This window comes from Clarias gariepinus, chromosome 18 (genome assembly GCF_024256425.1).
Source record: "Clarias gariepinus isolate MV-2021 ecotype Netherlands chromosome 18, CGAR_prim_01v2, whole genome shotgun sequence".
In the NCBI taxonomy this organism is placed as follows: Eukaryota; Metazoa; Chordata; class Actinopteri; order Siluriformes; family Clariidae; genus Clarias; species Clarias gariepinus.
Genome location: NC_071117.1, coordinates 9,109,923 through 9,132,391, shown reverse-complemented (window position 1 = coordinate 9,132,391; position 22,469 = coordinate 9,109,923). Strand labels below are relative to the sequence as shown.

General features: G+C 39.0%; 2 protein-coding genes across 4 annotated transcripts in view; one reads left to right on the top strand and one right to left on the bottom strand.

Annotated features, from left to right (window-relative positions):
• The window catches only part of kif16ba (kinesin family member 16Ba), a 28,546-nt gene extending 15,255 nt beyond the window's left edge, over positions 1–13,291 (top strand). For 2 of the 3 annotated variants that reach the window (XM_053477159.1, XM_053477160.1), the window contains 14 exons: positions 195–248; positions 770–971; positions 1,127–1,389; positions 1,465–1,846; positions 3,777–4,025; positions 4,809–5,149; positions 5,295–5,453; positions 5,599–5,704; positions 6,967–7,017; positions 9,264–9,308; positions 10,205–10,327; positions 10,475–10,564; positions 10,655–10,738; positions 12,217–13,291. In XM_053477159.1, the coding sequence (XP_053333134.1) occupies positions 195–248; positions 770–971; positions 1,127–1,389; positions 1,465–1,846; positions 3,777–4,025; positions 4,809–5,149; positions 5,295–5,453; positions 5,599–5,704; positions 6,967–7,017; positions 9,264–9,308; positions 10,205–10,327; positions 10,475–10,564; positions 10,655–10,738; positions 12,217–12,381 (2,314 nt within the window). In that variant the 3' untranslated portion in view covers positions 12,382–13,291. The remainder of the gene's footprint in view (positions 1–194; positions 249–769; positions 972–1,126; positions 1,390–1,464; positions 1,847–3,776; positions 4,026–4,808; positions 5,150–5,294; positions 5,454–5,598; positions 5,705–6,966; positions 7,018–9,263; positions 9,309–10,204; positions 10,328–10,474; positions 10,565–10,654; positions 10,739–12,216) is intronic. The other variant, XM_053477161.1, reaches the window with a different exon arrangement.
• Positions 13,292–14,056: 765 nt separating this feature from the next.
• Positions 14,057–21,202, bottom strand: ndufaf5 (NADH:ubiquinone oxidoreductase complex assembly factor 5). Its single transcript, XM_053477157.1, has 11 exons — positions 20,798–21,202; positions 19,727–19,767; positions 19,527–19,590; positions 19,391–19,438; positions 17,065–17,168; positions 16,936–16,975; positions 15,906–16,103; positions 15,751–15,811; positions 15,585–15,668; positions 14,523–14,605; positions 14,057–14,348 (listed from the first exon to the last, which is right to left on the bottom strand). The coding sequence occupies exons 1-11, from the start codon at positions 21,065–21,067 to the stop codon at positions 14,235–14,237; spliced, it is 1,107 nt and encodes a 368-aa protein (XP_053333132.1). The 5' UTR covers positions 21,068–21,202; the 3' UTR covers positions 14,057–14,234.
• Between the last annotated feature and the right edge of the window lie 1,267 nt (positions 21,203–22,469).

Sequence of the window (22,469 nt, the reverse complement as noted above, 5' to 3'; positions counted from 1 at the left end):
GTGTGCATGTCGTGTACAAGTGTGGTAATGCTCATTGCTTTCTAAGCCACAGCTTATTTCCTGCACTCGTGTGTGTACGTGTTTGTTAATATTGTTCAGTCCATTCTGACTGTTTTGTGTGTGTGTTTGCGCACCTGTGTATATCAGGCGACCGTAGTTTTCGATGTTGCTTAGCAGCGTGTCGTGTTTTACAGATTGGAATTTGAGAGGCAGCAGCGAGAAGAGCTGGAGAAGCTCGAACACAAAAGGTCAGTGATGGTAAATGTTAACGCAAAAGGTCTGTAATGTTTATTTTATCTAAGGTAATTATGGAGTATGTGTGTCTTTAGTAGTCCTGTCAGTCGATTAAAACAATTTAATCTAGTTAATTATAGTCAAAGTCAAATTTTGAAAGATTTATTTAGTGTTGGAATGAAAAAAGGAACAACAAACTACAGCCTTAGCCGCATGAGCCACCACTGCCACATCTTACACCTATTGTATTCTTTTAAAAATGGTTCGAGCACACAACTTTGGTTTTATTCAAACTTCCATCTAGAAGCTTCTTATAATAAACTTGCTGTTCAGCACACCTGGTGATGTTTCCTCAGTCATCTTATTATTCTTGTTAAGCCTGCCGGCGAACTGTGTTGAGATTATAGAAAGCCATTAGGGTCAAACTTGATGGTTTGATTCATTTACGTAAAAAAAAGTAACACCATAACATTAGTATTAATCACATGCGTTAACACGTTAATATTAACAGCCTTTAGTTTCTTCACTCAAACAGGCGTCTGATAAAGGAGATGGAGGAGAAGCAGAAGTGTGAGAAGGCAGAGCTGGAGCGCATGCAGCAGGAGGTGGAGTCTCAGAGGAAGGAGTCCGAGCAGGTCCAGCAGCGCATCCGCAGGCAGGAGGAGAGTCTTCACAAACGCAGCCAAGACATCGAGAGCCGTATGAGGGACCTGCTGGCCGAGAAGGAGCGCTTCCAGGTTTGTGTGCGAGTAGTAACTGCTCTTTGATTGATCACACTAACTTTATGGGTGGGACCTGTACTGTAATTGGTTATTGCGGTGTTAAAGGTGGGAAGGATTTAAAGATTTTTTTTTTTTTTTTTGAGTTGTTCACTAAAGTTAGATGTTTCTAGGAGGAGCGTCACAGGGATCAGCAGGAGCAGAAACATAGAAGAAGACAGCAGCAGCTTGAGGAGCGTCTGGAGGAGGAAGAAGAAGTGCAGGAAAAGGAGGAACAAGAGGAGGAGGAGGAAGAAGTAGAGGAGGACGGGGGGGACGAGGAGGACAATTTGCAGTCCAGGAGAGAACACACCGAGCAGACAGAGCTCTTCAGAGAACTGGAGCGTCTGAAACGCGAGCGAGAAGAACAGGCTGTTAAAATCCAGCTGGAAAGAAGGTAAAGCCAGATGATACATGAACATGTTTATAATTTCACTTTCAAAATTTCTAAAATAACTAACTTGTTCCACAGACGTCTGGAGGAGCGTGAGCGGGAGCAGCTGTCCCTCGTGGGTCGTCTGGAGGAGCAACTGCGCGAGCGGAGCGAGGAGGCGGCGGCGCTCCTGAGCCGGGATGAGGCCCGGCGTCTGGAGGAGGAGCAGCGGACCCTGGCCGAGATCCGCGAGGGGCTGCTGCTCGCAAAGGAGGCGCGCGTGGATGGCGAGGACGCCGGTGAGGAGGCGCTTAGGAGTGCCCGGGGGCGGTATGAGTGTTTCAAACTGGGGCAGGTGCAGGAGCTTGGGGTGTTGTTGGAGGGGCTGTCGCAGCAGAAGGAGCGGCTCGAGAAGGAGGTGGCCAACGATCACGCCGCCCTCGGGGTCCTGCAGCACGCCCACCGGGAGAAACAGAGACTGGTAGGAGGACACGCCGCATATTGGGGAACGTTCCGTATCACATAGAGAGCTTTATTTATCCCAGAGAAAAATCGCTTTGGTTACTGTTCGGAAAATAAAGGAAGATCAAAACAGTTACAGGTAGAGAAAAATCCTGTAAAAGTATTGTGTATAAGGGTTGAGTGCGAGAAATAATAGTAAGTAGACTGATAGTAAGTTCACAATGTTTATTCACTGAACAGCTTTCACTATTTAAGTTTTTTAGTGGTTTATACCGTGATCCAAATGTATTTTTTTTTTTTGTTCTTTTTTTTTTCCCATTGTCTATAATTTTTACTTAAGACATTTTAGTTTCTGTCAACAGTTATCCCAACGATTACCGTTAATTTCAACAAAACATCCATTAATGTTTGAGAGAACATGAATGGGCTTTAATCTCAACCTTGTGGAACACCATAGTGTGATTTTGTTCAGTGTCCCAATAGTGATAAAGCGCAGTAATTTGTATTGCACAAGAATATTGGTAATAAATAGTAAGTACTTAAATGTAAGTATTTTTCATGTAGAAGTAACATCAGCAAAAAGACGGTTTTGGACACTTTCAGTTTAAAGTTTTCCCAGAGAGGAGTTGTTTAGTTTAATGTCTGCTGGAAGAAAGGATCTCCTGTGGCTTTTTAAGGTCCCTCTTAGTCACAATCTGCAATTATGAAAACTGAGCAACTGCTAATATTTAAATGTCTATTTAAATTATTTGCGTCCTCTCAAACCCATAAGAGCCCAGACCCATTTCTCCTGTAAGGGACATTTGTGGGACGTAACACAGATAAAACAGACCACATGGAAAACATTTTGAAAGACGATTTTATAGTTAAAAGCACTGTTAGATAAATTTCACAGCGATATGTTCTTCATTTGATTTCAATTTGTTCAAGAATTGCAGTCAGAACAGGTAAATGATAAAATATGAGATGTTATTAACCCACTAGAATTGTTAAATTGGATGTAAACGAGCTAGTTGTGTCACACGTGCTACCCTAGTTGTGTCACACGTGCTACCCCGGCACATCCTAAATGCAAAAATTCATCGTCACATGACTGCACCAGGACGTTCATTAGATGTCACTCAGAGACGGCATGAGTTAAAGTCATGGCTAAAGCTGAATAAGGAACATCCAGAACATTCAAATGTTTTTTCCAGGGACGATCATTTGGTGTAGCTAACCAATCAAAAAGCTGATATTGCTCTTCACATTGATCTAGCTTTCATCAAAGCCTTGAAGTATCAACAACAGTCTATTCAAGTATTAGCAACATGAGTCAGCAAGAGTGATCGAGTGAACGAGTCATCACAGAATAAATCAAAAGCTGCCCAACAAAAAACGAAAGCAAACCTTACAAAGAAAGCTAAACTAGAGCTCGAGAGCTAAACCTGAGAGCGGACCCAGGAGCCTCACAAATACAGCGAACAAGCGCTAAATTGACTAGTGAAAGCTAACCTGGTTAGCTAAAAATCATGATACTTGTGAAATTATTTTTATTGCAAAAGGCTGCAATTTAACACAGCTCGGGAATTCATGTAGTTTGTCAATAATTTAACAATTTTTTTTGCTTTTTAAAAAATATATTTTAAGGTAAATAAATAAATACTGGTAAACATTCTTTTAACGAGATCATTTGTGTAATTATTTTTAAAATATAAGATAAAAAAAAAAATTGGAATACACAACAACACGTTTAGTAGATAAACTTTGCAGTTTAAATCGTGTTGATTTATTATTATTTTTTTGTTTTTTTTTTTACACCAGTGCAGCCTTACTAGTGAGCAAGGGCTGCCAAAACAGAACTAGTGAGCAGGGGCTTAAACAATTCTTAACAGCTCATCTAACCTTGCAAAAGAATGCAAATATATGATTAAAGTAAATATTTTCTCTCTCTGCGTTTGGCGTTGTAGGTGCGTGAGACGGTGACGTGGGGAGCGCAGGACACGGCGTCTCTCCTGCAGGAGGAGGCTCAGCTCTCTCAGGCCGAGCACAGGCTGCAGTGTAAAGAGCGCCAGCTGCTCTCCCTGCGCCAGAGCCATCTGCCCGCCGTGTCGGAGGAGCTGCACCGAGCCCAGGAGGCGCTGGAGAGAGTGCGGGGCAGAGAGACGGGGGGTAGCCCCGAGCAGGTGGAGATGGAACTGGACGAGATGCTGTTTCAGGTACCTGAGGTGCCTCTCATCTAATCAGAATGTGGAAAAGGGTTTTAGTTCTATTGTTTCTTTAGTTGTATCTTTTACTGTAACTTCTACATTATTACAGTAACAGTCTGTTTGCTTCTTTTGCTCGCTCAGAGGACGATTTAAATTGATTGAAAATCATTCAAATGCTTCACTTTAACCACGGTATTAACCATGCTTTTCTTTAGTTTCTTTCTTTAACTGCTTAGATGTATAATAAGATAAATAAGTCGCTCTGGATAAGGATGTTTGTCAAATGCCACAAATGTAAGTTTTGTAAAATTGATTAAAAAAAAAGGAAAGGTGGAATGTTTTAATCTGTATTTGACTTCTAAACATAACAGAAACTTAACTCAGTGTTTACTAAAGTTGGGGTAAAAAAAAATCAACTAGCTTACGTAAATCAGTTCTTTTCTACATGTATCGCCACAATGACTCCAAGTACGTTTAAAAAAAAATATATATATATTGTATATATATTTTGGAAACATTCATCTCACAGTACCGCTAATAAATAAATATATATATATATAATTTGGATATTTATAAAATCATGATATAGTATCGCAATACAAATTAAATCGGCACTGAAGTATCGTGATAACATCGTATCGGGACGTCCCTGGTGATTCCAGTCCACACTGTTTACTCGTATTACCATTTCACGCACCTGTTTTTCCTATAAAGGCTGAAAGTTCTGGAATATCACCTGTTTAACTCTTTATTTGTCCCTTATTGTGTCCTCATTGTCCTGTCCTCCGTCAGATAGAGAAGGAGTTGGAGGAGAAGGAGGAGCGTCTGTCTCAGCACAGCGCCAGTGCCGAACAGCTCCTCCAGCTGCAGCAGACCTACGAGTTCACGGCCAACGTGGCGCGGCAAGAGGAGAAGGTGCGGCGTAAAGAGCAGGAGATCCTGGAGACGAGGGAGAAGCAGCAGAGGGAGGCGCTGGAGCAGGCGGTGGCCCGGCTACAGAGGAGACACTCGGCCCTGCGCCGGAGCCTCAGTCTGGAGCCCGAGGCCGAGGAGGCTCGCAGGAGGAGCGTCGTGGCCTCCCTGGGGCACAACGGCACACGGAGCACTGCAGTGCCCGAGCTCGACCAGGAGAGGTGTGTGTGTGTGTGTGTGTGTGTTTGTGTGTCTGATAGGGGGGGATGGTTTGGGGGAAATTAAATGCTCTGGACTAGCCTGACCTAACATAAGACTGTTATTAGCTGTTACATACGTGCGTGTGTGTGTGTGTGTGTGTGTCAGGATGGAGAGGGAAATCGCTCAGCTAAAGCAGAGGATCAGTGAGAGCGAGGCGACTGGGCGGAGCCTGTCCGTGAGCAGTGATGACAAGAACAGTGTGGGGAACTGTCCGATGAGCCCCATCCAGAGCCTCAACACAGTGCTGCCTCTCACTGACGACCGGTATCTACTTTCACACACACACGCACACAAAAACACACATTTTTAATTACTGTCAGTAACAAGCACACCAAGCCTTTGATTACTTTCATATATCAGCTCCAGAGTGTATCATTCCTTATGTATTATACTGTGTGTGTGTGTGTAGGTTGAAAGCGTACATTGAAGAAGAGGTTCAGAAGAGACTACGGCAGATGAACCTGCTGAACACTGACAACAACAACGGTCTGTCGCTGTCCTCAGAGTCTCTGCAGGTATCTGTACATTCTCACTACATCTTAGGCACTGTTACCATAGCAACCTCACATCGCTCTTACACTCACTCTAACCCAACTGCACCATGCTTTAGTACTTTAGTATTATATACAGTATATATATGTTTATTTTTGCTATACAGTGGAACCTCGGCATACTTCAAATTATACTGAATTTGTTCTTTAGGTGAAATTAAATATTCTTTCAATTAATTAAGTAAATTTCGTATTCCGAAATGCATTTTCCCACAGGAAATGATTACATTTTCAATTCATTTTTATCTGTATAGCGCTTTTAACGATCGTCATTGTCGCAAAGCAGCTTTACACAATCAAAAGTAACAAAAGGAATCAAAAGGAACAAAAGGAATCAAAAGGAACAAAAGGAATTAAAAGGAAATTTAAATGCAGATGATTTGTTCCAGCCCCCCAAAAATGTTATCAATATTACCAATTTCCAACACTATAATCATATAAAAACAGCAATCAAAACATTTAGAAAAGACTCTTCTTCTTGGCACCGGCTGCTGTAAAAAACAAACTGAAAGCGACTCTGTTTTCTTCTTGCTAATATTCTCGGGATACATGGTGCTGTCTCTTCACTAAATCTTGCACAAAATGCAAAAAAATAAACCTTTTAAAAAAAAAAACCTAAACTCTATAAACCTATACCTGAATGTTCGGTTCAGGTCGTTCGTCTGTACAGGATGCTGAAAATGCTTCGTAAGCCAATGCAAATTTCTTGCAAAATTTCAATTCGTAAGGCGAAAATACATAAGCGAGGTCGTTCGTATGCCAAGGTTCCACTGTAAATAGTTTTGTATGTTATAATACAGTATATAACATGGGACTGGCAACCAATCAGCAATGAATATTGCATGTAGCCACGCCCCAAGTGACTTTAGTTCCTGTTAGTACAGATCATGTGATAGGATGAACCAGTAGTTTGCAGCTCCAACACACGGAATATGTAAAGCAAGAAGAAGATGATGATGATGATTATCCTGCTTGGCTGAATTGGAAATAAATTTCACAATAACACCCAGATGTAAGAGCAGCTTTGTTGTAAGTTTCTCATCAATAACATTTAACAGGCTAAATCTTCAGCATTCACTCACTTTTGGTATCAAAAACCATCCACCTGGAACCACTGGTACTAGACCAGTTCTGTTATGGCACCAGAAAACGATCCTTAATAAACCCCTAGGAGATTGTGTGTATAAATAAAGCATTGTTTCACACTGGTGTGTTCAACCCAACAGGAGGACGAGGAAGTTAGTGAGCGTAGTAGCTCGGTTAGTGTGAGTGAGCAGGTAAGCAGAGTCCTCGTCCAATCAGCACTAGCGATCTGTATGTGGGAATGATTTGCATGATCTGGGTCTATCGGGATGATCGGGGTTTGTTCTGCTTCTTCACTGACTCACCACTGACTCCCTACTCGTGCATGCTCCACACTGACAAGCTGCTGTTTACGCAACATTTCTGACTCGGTTTTATAAACGTATTGAAACGTGAGTGGGTGTGGTCTCAGTTTTAGGTGCGTGAGTTGTCAGATAACCATGACGACATCATAACGAGCGGTTAGTAGCTAGCTCATGCAAAATCCTCACACATAGAAATCGACGGGGGAAATCTATTCATTGACATATCGCGATTCTTTTGTGTTGCAATTCATGACTCCAAATAAGTTATTTAATTTGTATATGTTTCAGTCAAAAGTATATATGTATATAGTATATATGTTTTAGTCACAGTATTTTTATGTCATACATATAATACAGAAAGTGTTTGCTCCAAAGAAGCTACTTCTGAACTTTATGCAACATTGAAGTAACCAATCTCCCTTCCCTAAATAGAAATTTCAAATTGCTGACTTCGGTTGTTCTGGAGAGATGATTTTATACATGCCCCAAAAATGGCAATTTTTCAGCGCCATACTGTCTTGCTTCAAACAATAATTATTTAAAAGGCACATTCTTCATATTTATTTATAAGTATTGATACTAGAATTGGTTTAAGCTTCCAGAAGCATATGACCTGTAAAATATTGGTGTTTGGCTTAAAAGGCAAAAAATCTGTAGTGTCCGTAACTGTGTCAGAGTCACGTTGCAATATCTTAACAATTCAGCATTTTAGAATAATACACTTTTTCAGGTTTGTGTCTTATTATGTGAAATCTAAACTGGCCAAGTTTCATCTAAATGACAGTTAAGACTGTTAAAAGATTTAAATTCAAAACAGTTCCGGACACTAAAACATAAAAGGGCTTGAAGTTGTATTTAGTAAATATGTTTCTTTTTTTTTTTTTATCTAATATAAATGTGTAGAAGATTTACAAAAAACTGAAGCATGATTGAAGCATTAAGTGTTACGAAAAATGGTGTCATATAATCAGATCTGAAAATTATTTTTTTTTTCCCCAGGTAAGACACTTTTTTAGCACCGATAACATGTTTTGGTCGTTTGCATTTGCGGTAGTAAAATGGTGCAGTTCCTCTATAGTTCTATAGAATCTATTTTCAGAGTACAGAATCCCAAATGATGCTGGCGAGTCTCAGGTCTCATGTTCAAGGATTCAAGGAGCTGTATTGTCATACCAGCACACTTCCATGTTCTGGTACGAAATTAGGACCCAGGTCCCGTTTAAGCCACAGAGATAGCATAGTAATATAAATATGAGGGTGTAAATATGTATATACATGAATATAAATAAGAGCAGTCAGAGATATATTATGCAGGAAATTAGACATAAACTATACCTAGTGTATTGCACATTTTCAGAGGCTGTATTGCACACATTGTATATTCAGCTTATAGGGTTATATATATGTATTGCACCATAGAGTTATATATTACACTAAAAGTTTAATTGTGTTTAATGAGAGAGGACCTACAGAGCACGGCTAGAGTTCAGCAGTCTAATTGCTTCAGGGTAAAAGCTGTTTTTGAGCCTGGTGGTCTTGCACTGAAGGCTCCTCAGCCTTCTGCCCGAGGGAAGAGGTTGAAATAGTTAATATCTAATCAGGAGGTCGCTGCTGATTCTCATCCCTACTCACTAACATCTTCTTATGGGTTTAACAACATGCCCATCCTAACCCTGTCAGAAACAGTGATTTACTAATAACCGTGTACATACAATCACTTTAAAACTTCAGCACTGTATTCAGGTGATTGCTGATTGGACTGCATGATTGACGGCTAATACTGGCTTTGACTTGTTTTTTTTTGTTAAATCCTGCTGTTGTACATGACTTGCTATGTTGCTTTCATTTGTATACAGAATGTATTTTTTCAAAATGTAAGACACTTTTATGTATGATGACGTTTCAGTAAAGACTATTGTGCTGATAGATTAAAGCTTCAATTTATGAAATATTTAAGGAACCAAACTGTAGCAATTTCTAGCTAGACTACACTAATAAGAGGCGTGAAAGTCCTTTTTTCTGAAAGTTTTTTTTTCTTTTACATACGTTATCAAAGTGATGTATATCAATATTTGCAAAAAGAGTAAATAATAAAGAATGTGTTTTTTTTGTGTGTGTGTGTGTTTGTATTCCAGAACAACCATACGCATCCTGTGGATCCACGTAGACAGAAGTACGAGGTATGATCTATCTGATTGTGTGTAAAAAAAAAAAAAAAGATTAATTTCATGACAATTATACAAAGGGGTGTTCAAGTCAAACTGAGACTTTTGATTGTACAGAATAACAACAGTTCTGAGAGTAAAAACTCGTTTATTTCTCTATATAATCCCCTGATACACTAATCCACTTATCCCAGTGTTTCACTAGTGCCTGGACACTATCAAGATAGAAAGTTTTCTCAGCTCACTGGATTCATGATCAGACTGCCTGTCTGATTCACCCTAGCCTCCCAGGAACTCCTTTAATGCCCCAAACATGTGGAAATTGTTTGAAGTGAGGTCAGGACTGTACGGGGATGTGGCAATAACTCCTGGTTGAGTTCCCATAAGTTTACACAGTTTCTTTTTTGTTGCAAGTCGGCGAGAAGTTAACCGTCGATTTATTTATTTATTTTTATAATTTTTTTAAGGATCAGGCGTTCCTTCCACACGTCAAATGTTCATGGGAACGACTGCAGGGGACACCAAGTGCCCCCGGCCGGGATCGTCATTCACAGATGTACAGCGTTCTTTAAAACAATCAAATATTTTAAAGAGAGAGAGAAATGGGCCATCTCCAAGACAAAGACATGTCCAGATAAATGAAGAGAACCAGCTGAATAAATAAAGATATACAAAAGAGAGACAGTCTTCTATAAAAGTCTGCCTAAGGTAAAGGATGGCAGAGTCAAACTTCAGATGTTTTATCGCGGCTAAGAGTCTCATCATCGTACTGCGCTTGAAGTCACATTCACTAGAAATTTCCTCACGGTTTGACTCGAGCGCCCCGTAAAATTCACATAGCTGTGGGATACTGTGTATTCATTTACTAAAAATGTGTTCTGGACTGTCTTCTGTCCCTTTCCTCGGTTTAGCGCTTCGTGTCCGTCCCTTTAAGTCCGAGTCCGGAGAGCTTGAAGGATCCGGTGAAGATCAGCATCCCGCGTTACGTCCTCCGGGGACAGGGCAAGGACGAGCACTACGAGTTTGAAGTCAAGGTCTGTTTCAGAGAATCCTGCGTTCGGTTCAGAGACGTCCAACCTGAACGGAATTAGACATAGCATTGTGCTTCTTAAGCTTCCTCTAGTAAAACATTTGGAACTTGTTGTTTCAGTGGTGTAATGTGACTTCCTGTGTGTTATTAGATCACAGTTCTGGATGAAACGTGGACCGTGTTTCGACGCTACAGCCGCTTCAGAGAAATGCACAAATTCCTTAAAGTGAAATACCCAGAGGTAAACTCGACAAGCTCACAACCTCATACACACAGGTGACTAATGGTGTGATTAAACTTCTGCTCTTTTTTTTTTTTTTTTGTCCTTCAGCTCGCAGCACTGGAGTTCCCCCCAAAAAAAATATTTGGTAACCGAGATGAGAGAATGGTGGCGGAGAGACGCAGTCACCTGGAGGTAAGACAGGAGGATGAGGTGATGGACCTAGAAAACTGGTGTAGTGATTGTTACACCAGAAGAGTGTGTTGTAAGACAGGAGCCAACTTTTTATACGTGTACATGTGGCTTTCTTTCATACAACTGTTCAGATCCATTTCTTTATATCTGTCTGGTTCTCTTCTTCGCTCCACCTATTTCTGTCTCACCTTATATCTTAGACAGGCTTTTCCTGATGACTAACTTTTTATATCTTTCTTTCTGTTTGGTTTATCTATCTGCCTGACTGGCTCTCTACATTTATCGGGACATCTGTCTTTGTCTCGGAAGGTCTCTCTCTCTACATTTATCTACATCTATTTAGATAGAAATCTTTTTTTTTTTTTTACCTCTATCTACCTTCTATCCAGACTACAAGGAGTGTTCAAGTCAAACCCAGGACTTTTGATTGTACAGAACTAAATGTTCATGGGAACAAATGCAGTAGGCAGCGATCCATCTCAGTCGGGATCATCATTCACGGACATACAGCCTTCTTTAAAACATTTACCTTCATTCACCAGAAATTTCAACACAAGTCCCAGTTTGGTTTGAATGCCGCAATTATTTGTAATAAAATTCACATTTAAATAAATGTAAATCTACTAAAAAAAAAAAAAAAAGAATCTCGGTCATCACAAGTCCCCGTTACACTTGAACGACTCTCATAACTTCCTGGCTCACTTTTCTTAAACCAATCTGATGACCACTCTCTATCTACACTATATTGCCGAAAGTATTCGCTCGCCTGCCTTCACATGCATTTGAACTTGAACAAGGACTGTCTCACAGTCTCCGCTCAAATTCATCCCAAAGCTGTTCTATCAGGTTGAGGTCAGGACTCTAGTCAAGTTCTTCCACACCAAACTCGCTCATCCATGTCTTTTTGGGCCTTGCTTAGTGCACTGGTGCGCAGTCATGTTGGAACCGGTGGGGGATTGTTTTTCAGTCACTGGGCTCAGCTCCTTACTTCCAGCGAAAGGATCTCTTAATCGATCAGTATACCAAGACATTTTGGACTATTTCATGCTCACAACTTTGTGGGAACAGTTTGGGAACGGTCCCTTCCTGCTCCAAAATGAGTTTGGTGTGGAGGAACTTGGCTGTCCTGAAATCAACCTGATAGAACACCTTTGTGATGAATTAATCGGAGGCTGTGAGACAGAACTTTACATTCAATATCAGTGTCTGACCTCACAGATGCTCTTCTGGAAGAATGGACAAAAATTCCCATAAACACATTTGTGAAAAGCCTTCACAGGAGAGTTGAAGCCGTTATAGCTCCAAAGAGGGCGGGGCAAACATCACATTAAACCCTATGGATTAGGAATTGGATGTTACTCAAGTACTTTTGGCAGTATAGTGTATAACAGGTTGGCTCCCTTAGGGATAGAATATCGATGTTTAAATCTATGTAGTTAAGATGTACATAACTCCCTCCGTCTCTCTCTGTCTCTCAGCGCTACTTGAGAAACTTCTTCCAGATCATGTTGTCGTCCTCCTGCTCTACGTCTCCTCTGCGATCGGGCGACTCGGGCCTGCAGCTCTCCAAGCACGCCGTGTGCGATATCTCGCCCTTCTTCAAGAAAGGAGTGTTCGACTACAGCAGTCATGGAACAGGCTGACTGACTACGACCACACCCACCTCCACTCATGCTCTGTCACTTTTATACGTCCAGGCACATTTCCTGTTCCCCCTAAAAAAAAAAAAAAACCACACAAAAACAATCCTTCGCTCCGTACAGTCTCAGGATAGCACCGGGGTAGACATGCGCAGCAAGCCAAAGTTACTAGCCTCAGTGCCTGTGGTGGTGCCACAGTGAAGTCCGGATACAACATGCCATCAGTGTCTGTGCGAGATCCCTTCATCCAGACCTGTTTCTTTTTACTATAGCAACTATAATAATAATAATAACAATAATGTGTGACTGAATTATGTGCAGCTATTTGGTCTAGTTGATCCTGTTGAGGTAAAAAAAAATTTCGAGAAAAAAAACAAAAAAGATTTGGGATAAAAAACACGACTAGTGACGCACGGCCAGTAATCCATCAGACGTCTTAGCGCGGCATTGCTGTATCCGTCATAGTGAATACGTCTGCGTGTATAGCAGGACGCTAATCCCTATGCAAGTACATCGCCTGAACTTACTTAACAACCTACCACATGCTAACGCTAACGTCCATGTCATATCTCCACTGCCATTACTGTGTGTAAAGTGGTGCGCTGTTTTGGAACGAAGTAGAACATTTCATTCAGCTGACGTCTTCCGAAAAGAGCACTCCATACTCAGTTCACATCTGTTCTCACAAGCTACGCCGGAGTGACCGCCATGTATCTAAATCCGGATAAATGCGCCAGAGCACATAGCTCATAGTTTAGAATTGGTTTCTAGAGCATGCTCGTCTTTATACTAAAATTAAAACACTAACCCGTTCATGTGCTGATACTAATACAAAGGAGCGTTCAAGTCAAACCGGGACTTTTGATTGTGCACAATAACAGAACACAGTTATGAAAGTAAAAACTCGCTTTATTTCTCTATATAATCCCCTGATACACTAATGCACTTATCCCAGTGTTTTACTAGTGCTTGGACACCATCAAGGTAGAAAGTTTTCTCAGTATACCGGAGCCGTGATCAGACTAGCTGTCTGAGTCACGTCTGAAACGCTGGATCTTGACTGGCCCTGACCTACTTCTAAGCCATTTTCATATAATTGTATCAGTACAGGAGTTCCTGCGAGGCCAGTGTGAATCACAGGTAGTCCTAAAATGGCTCTGGCGTACTAAGTAAACTTTCTACCTTGAGTGTGTCCAAGCACTAGTGAAACACTGGGATAAGTGCATTAGTGTATCAGGGGATTATATAGAGAAATAAAGGAATTTTTTAATCTCATTAAGGTGTTGTTATTTTGCACAATCAAAAGTCCCGGTTTGACTTGAAAGCGCCTTTGTATTTCTTTGAAAGCCATACCTGTAGATGATGTGTAAGAATGTGTGTGTATATGTATATATAAAAGGTGCTTCTTCTCCTAATGCAATATAAAAGGGAAAGAAATTGTACAGTTTAGATATTAGAATTAATTAGTTTCTTTCATCTCTCTTGAAATGTTTCAACTTGATGATTTCCTGAAAAGCGATTCGCCGAAGCCGAGATACGATGCAGGTGAACTATATTTAACAAGACATGGAGGTTAGAAGAGAAAAAAGAAATGCACTATTTTTCCCTCATACGGAGATGATGGATTGTGGACTTAAAACACTCAGTTATTTATACATTTGTATGTATATTTGTTATAAAAAAAAAAAACATTTTATTTTAGCATCGAGGAAACTGTTCGAATTATGATCCATTCGACAATATTAAATTCAAAATGTCCTGTTTGTGTTGTCATTATTCAGTGCCATTTTTCTTTTATTACATACAGTAGTTTTTTTTAATGTCTGTTAAATTAACCAATATTGATTGGAATAAAGTCAGCTCGTCCCAGTGCCAGCTGAATTGTCAGGTCTGTTTTTGGTCTGCGTTTGGTTTATTTTTGATAAATCAGCAAAGGAGACGGTTGCCGAGCCTCTTTTCGCAGGTTTTGCCTAGAAAAAACCCCAAAATAAAATCATTAATGTTGGTGCAAAACATTACAGTACATATTTTTTTATATATAATTTAGTTCCAATTTAATTAATTCTTTTTTCTTTTTAAGTATAAAACAATTCTGGAGGGAGAAAAACATAGGATCATTAAAAACCAATGTAATATTAGCAAACCTGTGACTCATGAGGTTTCCAGCCAATCATAAACAGGATGTCAAACGTAGCTGGGACAGATCCATCGTCTTTACCGTACATCTCTAGGACGCAGAAGATTTCCTTTGGTTAAACTTTAATAAAATCTGCATCTCCAGAGGAACTGCTGTCTTAATACCAGTTCTAAATGTTCTAGTTATAGGTTAGAAAACTTTGTAAATGGGATCCTTAATTTTTTACAGTTAGTCCCCGATTTATAAACGATATATAAGCATGTTCGTAAGTCAGATTTGTTCTTAACTCTTTTAGAGTAAGTCTTATATGTGTTTAACATGAATATACAATTTAAAGCATACCACTTGACTAAATCTCTGTCCTTTCCCCAAACTGTAACCGCAAGCAAACTTTTTTTTTTAAACATGCCTAATGAGTACTGTATCAGTGTTGTCTTTTGCATCATACGAGACTGCGGCTTTAAATCGCGAGGGAGGATCTTGCTGTAAAGCAGCGGAGTCAGCTGACCTTGTTTAAATTCAACCCATGAGGGGAGGGAGGAACAATGCTACAAGGTGTTTACTGCATACTTGAACGAATGGCTTTTTGTCTCAGAGTTGTTTTCCACTGTATTGGACTGTGAACTCTGTTTTGCCGAGGAAATAAGGATTATTCACCAACAGGACAACTTTACAGGACAGACATTTTCGTGCTCCCGGACTGATTCAATGAAACCAGTAACACTGACTTATTTCTCCCCCACCCCCACACAATATTTAGACATTTTATATATTTACTTACACACTGAAAATATTGTATATAATTGGAAATATTGGTATCTGGTGTACCACAGTGTCTATTTTTCTGTACAATATACGTGAGCTACTACGCGATTAGTTCGCATCTACGAATGTTCGTAGAACCACGGTCCGTTCGTATCTGCGGAAATTCGTAACTTGGATGTTCGTAAGTCGGGGAGTAAACATTTTAAACTATTTAAACAATTTTAAAACATAATTTTTTATCTTAATAGCTCTTAAATATCCCCTGGGCTTTCGCTAACATCTTGGTCAACGTTCTCCAGGTTACCTTTATAAATGGCCGCCGCTGCTAGAATGGTGTCTCTGTGCAACAGCGCCTTCCTGTTCCACGCACAGTTACTCTCACCCATTCCTTACACACAATAGGAAGAGAGCTTTGAAGATTAAACTAGTGGTGTTTTATTTAAACGGGAAAAAAAAATCCCTAAACCCACCTTGTAAATCACAGATGACTTCAAACATGCTCGGGTAATGAACCTGAATCTCATCCACATCCTACGATTGAACAACAATAAAAATATATACATTAGATAATTTACACAGAACAAGCATGAATCGATGTGAATTGACGGCAAGTTCACTAACTGACCACAGTGAGCATGTTGAATCCAGCTTGGCCCAGCAGGTTGCCCAGGTCGGTGACAGCGGTGTAAGGGGAAATGTGGGGCGCAAACCCTCCCTCCCTCTCCAGCTCTGCCAGCTGCAGGGAACAGCGCAACTCGTACAGAGTCTCGCCTCCGACCATTGCGCCTACAAACACACCATCTGGCTTCAGCACGTGATGGATCTAAATGAGAGAAGGATCATGGTGCTTAGAATTAGCTCTGGTCTGCGAGAAGACTTACAGAAACTTCCACCTAATTATTACACGTGGCAAGTACAAATTACTTGTAATGTATTTCAGTTTATTTTTGCATACATACTTGAAGATTTCTGTATGTGATACTTTTTATTTTACTTTAGTACTTCTACTTGAGCAAAATTTTTAAAAGTGCTACTTTTACTTGTACTGGAATACACCTGTAGACCAGCACTTCTACCTTTACTTGTAGTACTAAGTTTGTGTACTCCTGCTACCTCTTGTAATGATATAAAACAATCCAGATATCGAAATAAGCCTTCTACGCAATTAACCACACTGGTGATTACAGTGTGTAATACTTACTAATTCCTTTTTTTCTTATCATATTTTTGCATATAAAATCAATTTTAAACATTTAGAAAATATATGTATATGAAGTAAAATATGGAACAGACATTAAACCTCACTTAACCTTAATTTATTATTTCTCTTGGCACCGGCTGTATAAAAAAAAAACAGCCCATGGTGCTATGTCTTTAATAAATCTTGCACAAAATGCAAAAAAAAAAAAAAAAAAAATGTACTCTTATTTCGCTTTCCTCTAATGCAAAGACATTTTTAACGGCTCCTGGACGTACACGCGACTTGTTTATATGCTGAAAACGCTTAGTATGCCTGAGGGACATTCCTTGCAAAATTTAGTTCTAAACGTAAAAATTCATAAGTTCGTATGTCGAGATACCGCCATAAAATAAAAATGGTAAGTATTGTGAGACTGTATTTTGCCATAAAAAGGCAGAGAAGTGAAATGCAGTACCTGACGCAAAGCTCCTGGAAGATCATTGATCCAGTGTAAACTGATAGAGAAAGAGAGATGTTACTAGTGAGAATGTGCTTGGCCCAGAATGAAACATGAAGAAAGAGTGATAACCCTGTCCAAGGTTACCTCAGACTGCTGGCCACCAGATCAAACGTGTTCTCCTGAAACGGCAGGAACTCCTCGTCGGCCATCACACAGTGTGTGGTCATCTCACTCGGCCTCTTCTGCCTCTACAATACACCACCCAGTTTCAACACACACCCATTTCAAACAGTTAATACACAGGGTGAATTTATTCAGAGATTATCCATCATCATAACGAATTGTATTTTGGATTATCCAGCATTATCATCTTTTAGCAGTATTCTTGACATATCTTCTCAAAATTGCTCTCCTACCATACTAATTCTAAATCATTCATCATACTGAATAAAGAAAATCAGGATTATTCAGTTAAATTATTCTAGATTATCCTGTAATTCTGACTATTTTTTTTTAAATAAATGATTTATTATGCCTGAAAAACTAAATCTAGGGTATCCAGTGTGGTGAACGCATTTATTATAGATTATCTGGGCCTTTTAACAGAATCTATACTAGAATATTCAGCATGCTCAGCAAATGTTATGTGGATTTTCCAACACGTTAGACAAATGTACAGGTAGTCCCTGACTTACAAACGAGTTACGCATTCATAAACCTGATTTGTTTTTAAGTCTGACGAAGTGAGTCTTAGGCTACGTTTTCACTCTCAGGTAAATGTGACCAAATTCCAATTTTTTGCTCATATCTGACACATATCGGATATGTTCTATGTCCGTGTAAACAGGAAAAAAACGCATGCATTCTGATATTTCGAGATCGGTTTCAGGCCTCCTTCATAAGTGGAAATAAATCAGATATAAATCAGATATGTGCTAATGTGATTGTTGTGTAAACAGACAGATCGGATTTTCTGAGTCATTGTGTTCTGTACATCATTAAAACTGCAACTTCTTCGCGGTTTATTGACGTAATGTTATTCTCCGGCGGAAGCGCGTGTGGAATTATAACATCGCAGGTGACTTGAAAAGGGAAAGGCACCCAGGACATTTTCTATCATTGTGCTCCCAGACTAATTCACTAAAACCGGTGAGGCCGACTCATTTCTTCCCACAGCACACACATGCAATATACCTGACTTTAGACATATTGTACATTCACTTACATTCACTGAAAATATTGTATGTAATTGTCAATATTGGTATCTGATGCACTGCAGTGTCTATTTTTTGTACAATATACATGAGCTACTTCTGTGATTAGTTTGAGAATGTTTGTAGAATTGCAGTCTATTTTTATCTGTGGAAATTCATCTATACGTATAAATACGATATATAGACTACCTATATTTTTAAAATAATCCTGTATAATGGAGACATGTGTTCCAGATGTAATACACTGGATGGATTTACTCTTGAATATCGAGCATCTTGGAGAAAACTACTCAGGATTTTGGAAAGATTGACTCCAGATTACCAGTGCAATAAATTAGCCAACTCTAGATCCACAATGCCTATCAAATTATATGAATACCAAATTTACTCCAGATCATTTAGAATGATTGACCAAATTACTCTAGATTATCTAGCACACTGTAAAATTACTTAGATTATTAAGCATGATGGACAAATTAGGATGAGCACAAAGAAAAGATTTTATGATTTCTATTGGTAAGCTGTGCAACAGCTTTTTTCCACAAGCAATCCGTCTCCTCAACAAAAAGAGACTGAATTGATAAACACACACACACACACACACACACATACACCAACATACACCAACATACACAAACATACACAAACATACACAAACATTATCACTCAGCTTAACTCAACTACCTCAAAACATTGAGACTGGATCAACACAAGTGCAGACATACTGACCTACACTACCAAACTATCAGACACACAAATCGGTAAAGGCTTCACTGTTTATCTCTTTTGCACAATAATCATTACTTTTTGCACTAATTCCTTAATTCTTGCTGCTGTGTTAAGAAATGTTTACTGTTTCTTAACTACCTCAACACCATGGTTTATGTTCTTTTATGTCTTGGTTGTCGCACTGTCACTTTGTTGTTGCTCGTTTGCACATTTGCACATGCACTTTATGTTGTCTGTAAAACCAGTAGATAGTCTTCCTTAGTTAGTTAGTTTTTGTTAATTTATGTTGTAATTTATGTTAGGACTATCTGTCTTGTCTCTGCTAGCCAGCTAACTAGGCCACTTAGTTAGCTAGTTTAGTTTTTCTGTTAATTTATGTTGTAAATTTATGTTGCATGTAGCACCATGGTCCTGGAGAAACGTTGTTTAGTTTCACTGTTTACTAACTGTATATGGTTGAAGTGACAATAAAGCCTACTTGAACTTGAAAACACGGGCTGACTTTAGTTCTCTACAGTACTACGTACCAATGAAGCATCCGAGATGTCTGTAAGGAAAAGGCGCTCTACAACGTCCTGTAAAGAAGAAGGAATCAAAGGTTTTTAACAAAATCTGATTTCATTGATGCTAATTGGGGGTTGATGTCTAGAGAAGAACATGTACCTTGCTGAGATGTTCGGCAATATGGCTTTTTCCACAGCCCACGTCTAATGCTAATGGAAAAGTCCTAGAGAAACAACACAAAGTCAGGAGGGTCAAATCTTACAGAATAAATTCTAAACTTTTAAATAAATTACAATCCTCTATATTATAGTATATTTTGTAAAAAACAAACATTACAGATACAAGATACAAGAAATTACCTGGCAATGTCATAAATTCTGTCTGCTACTCTGCTCCCAACCTGCAACATAAAAGTGTAAAGTTCAGTGGCACAACCTTCAAACTGAGGAACAAAACTTTAAAATCCAGGTAAACCAAGTTGTAAATGCTATAAATCAGGTAAATAACAAAGAAAGTGAGGTAAATAAAGTTCTTAATGCTGTAAAAATTAGTCCCTATGTGCATGCGCGAGCATGAGGTAAATAAACCTTTAAATGAAGTAAATAACTCTGTAAATGAGGTAAATCACACTGTAAATGAGGTAAATAACTCTGTAAATGAGGTAAATAACTCTGTAAATGAGGTAAATAAACCTTTAAATGAGGTAAATCACCCTGTAAATGAGGTAAATAAACCTTTAAATTAGGTAAATAACAGTGTAAATGAAGTAAATAACAGTGTAAATGAGGTAAATAACAGTGTAAATGAGGGAAATAACTCTGTTAATGAAGTAAATAACAGTGTAAATGAGGTAAATAACTCTGTAAATGAGGTAAATAAACCTTTAAATTAAGTAAATAACAGTGTAAATGAGGTAAATAACTCTTTAAATAAGGTAAATAACTCTGTAAATGAGGTAAATAAACCTTTAAATGAGGTAAATCACCCTGTAAATAAGGTAAATAAACCTTTAAATTAGGTAAATAACAGTGTAAATGAGGTAAATAACTCTGTAAATGAGGTAAATAACAGTGTAAATGAGGTAAATAACTCTGTAAATGAGGTAAATAACAGTGTAAATGAGGTAAATAACAGTTTAAATGGGGTAAATAACAGTTTAAATGGGGTAAATAACAGTGTAAATGAGGTAAATAACAGTTTAAATGAGGTAAATAACAGTTTAAATGGGGTAAATAACAGTTTAAATGAGGTAAATAACTGTAAATTAAGTAAATAACAGTGTAAATTAGGTAAATAACGGTGTAAATGAGGTAAATAACTCTGTAAATTAAGTAAATAACATTGTAAATGAGGTAAATAACTCTGTAAATGAGGTAAATCACACTGTAAATGAGGTAAATAACAGTGTAAATGAGGTAAACGGATCCGACCTCGTCTCTCAGGTAGTCATATTTCTCGCTGTCCTGTAAACTCGCCGCCCATTTCTTCTGCTTTCTCTTCATATTCCTGTCGAACACGTTCATGGCCCCTCCAGGTCTGCTGGAGATGTGTCTCCTGTCCCTCACGTGTCCCGCAGAATGAACTTTCTGTCCCGAGGTGAGGGGAAGGTGACTGATGTGTCTGAGAGGAATAATAAACCGAGCTGCTCCTCTCAGAAACACACCGTGACAGAGACAAAACCCGGGCATCAGATTACTCATGACTGTTCTGTACTAAACACAGAAACATATAAAACTATAGGAGAGACATTTAACAGGTAGGTTTTCTCTGACTGCACCATACAGCTTTCATTCAGAGGCGCTGCTACTGACCTTTCAGCGTGAAACTCCGGCTGCGTCCTAAATAGATACGTAGTGAACTTTCATAACTAAATCCGTACTTCACAAATCAGTAAATATGGCGTCAAAACATGATAAATGTTTCTGTGTGGAAACCGTTGTAGCTATAGTCATATAGTAGCCAAAATACCGGAGGTTTTGTCCTTTTTTTTTTAATGCGTTTGGTATTTTCGAATATATTGTAGTCTATGTAGTGCTTAGTAGTAGGGAGTGATGGGTCATTTAGGACTAAACCACGATGTGTGACGTCACGTGTAAAAACGGAACTGGAAATAGTGTAAGAGCAACATTCACGCAGCTTAGCCCTTAGAGAGGATTAAAAAATTTAGGAAATTGCAGTGGTGATGATGTTTGTTTTATGAATAACATCCTTATAAAGTACTTGGGCCTTTTTCACATTTGTGTAAAAAATATATTCAAAGCTTTGAAGAGTTGATCTCAGGAGGAACAGCGACATCTGGTGGTTAACAGAATTTAAAGCAGCCATTTACTGAAGTTACAACTCCTTATATGACTGGAATTAAATGTATAACAATCAGTACATTTGTGTTTATGTAATTGTTTTGCATGTCATTTACACTTGTGCAGAAGTTAGTGCATACATTATTGCAATTATGATTAAACATATATTAGAAATGTGTTGTTTAAATAGCACACACACATGACAAGATTGTTGTTATAATTGTGGACATGGAGTAGCACATTATAGAGATATCACACAAGCAGTGGCATTGGTAGTGATGTGCAGGGCCCAGAGGTTATACTCTTTTGGCTGAGATGAGGTCCCTGCTCATGCATGTAACTTGTCCTTATGGAGGTCCATATTAACTTTGCATCCGACGTGTGTTTACATTGACATTGTTAGTAGCCTACAAACGATTATCTTCAAAATGCATTTGTAGCAAGTGGTGCACGTTGGAGTGATGGTTGCGGGCAGAGAGCATGAAGGTGCACCAGCAGGCAATGTCTTATGATTTCATATGAAATTCAGTCTGCCTTCTTCTCAGCCTTCTACATGGAGACAGTGGAGAGCATCCTGACCAACTGTCTCGTCATTTAGTATGGTAAGTGCTCTGTCTCTGACCACAAGACTCTAGCATGCATTGTGAGAATGGTTGCAAAGGTCATTGTGGTTTCTTTACACACCATCATATCACAACTACGTACTATAGATGACCATTTCACTCATCCCATGGACTATTAACCTTCCTTTGTAAAAGTCCAAAAGTTTACAGGAAAATAAAATACAGCAGATTATTTTTAC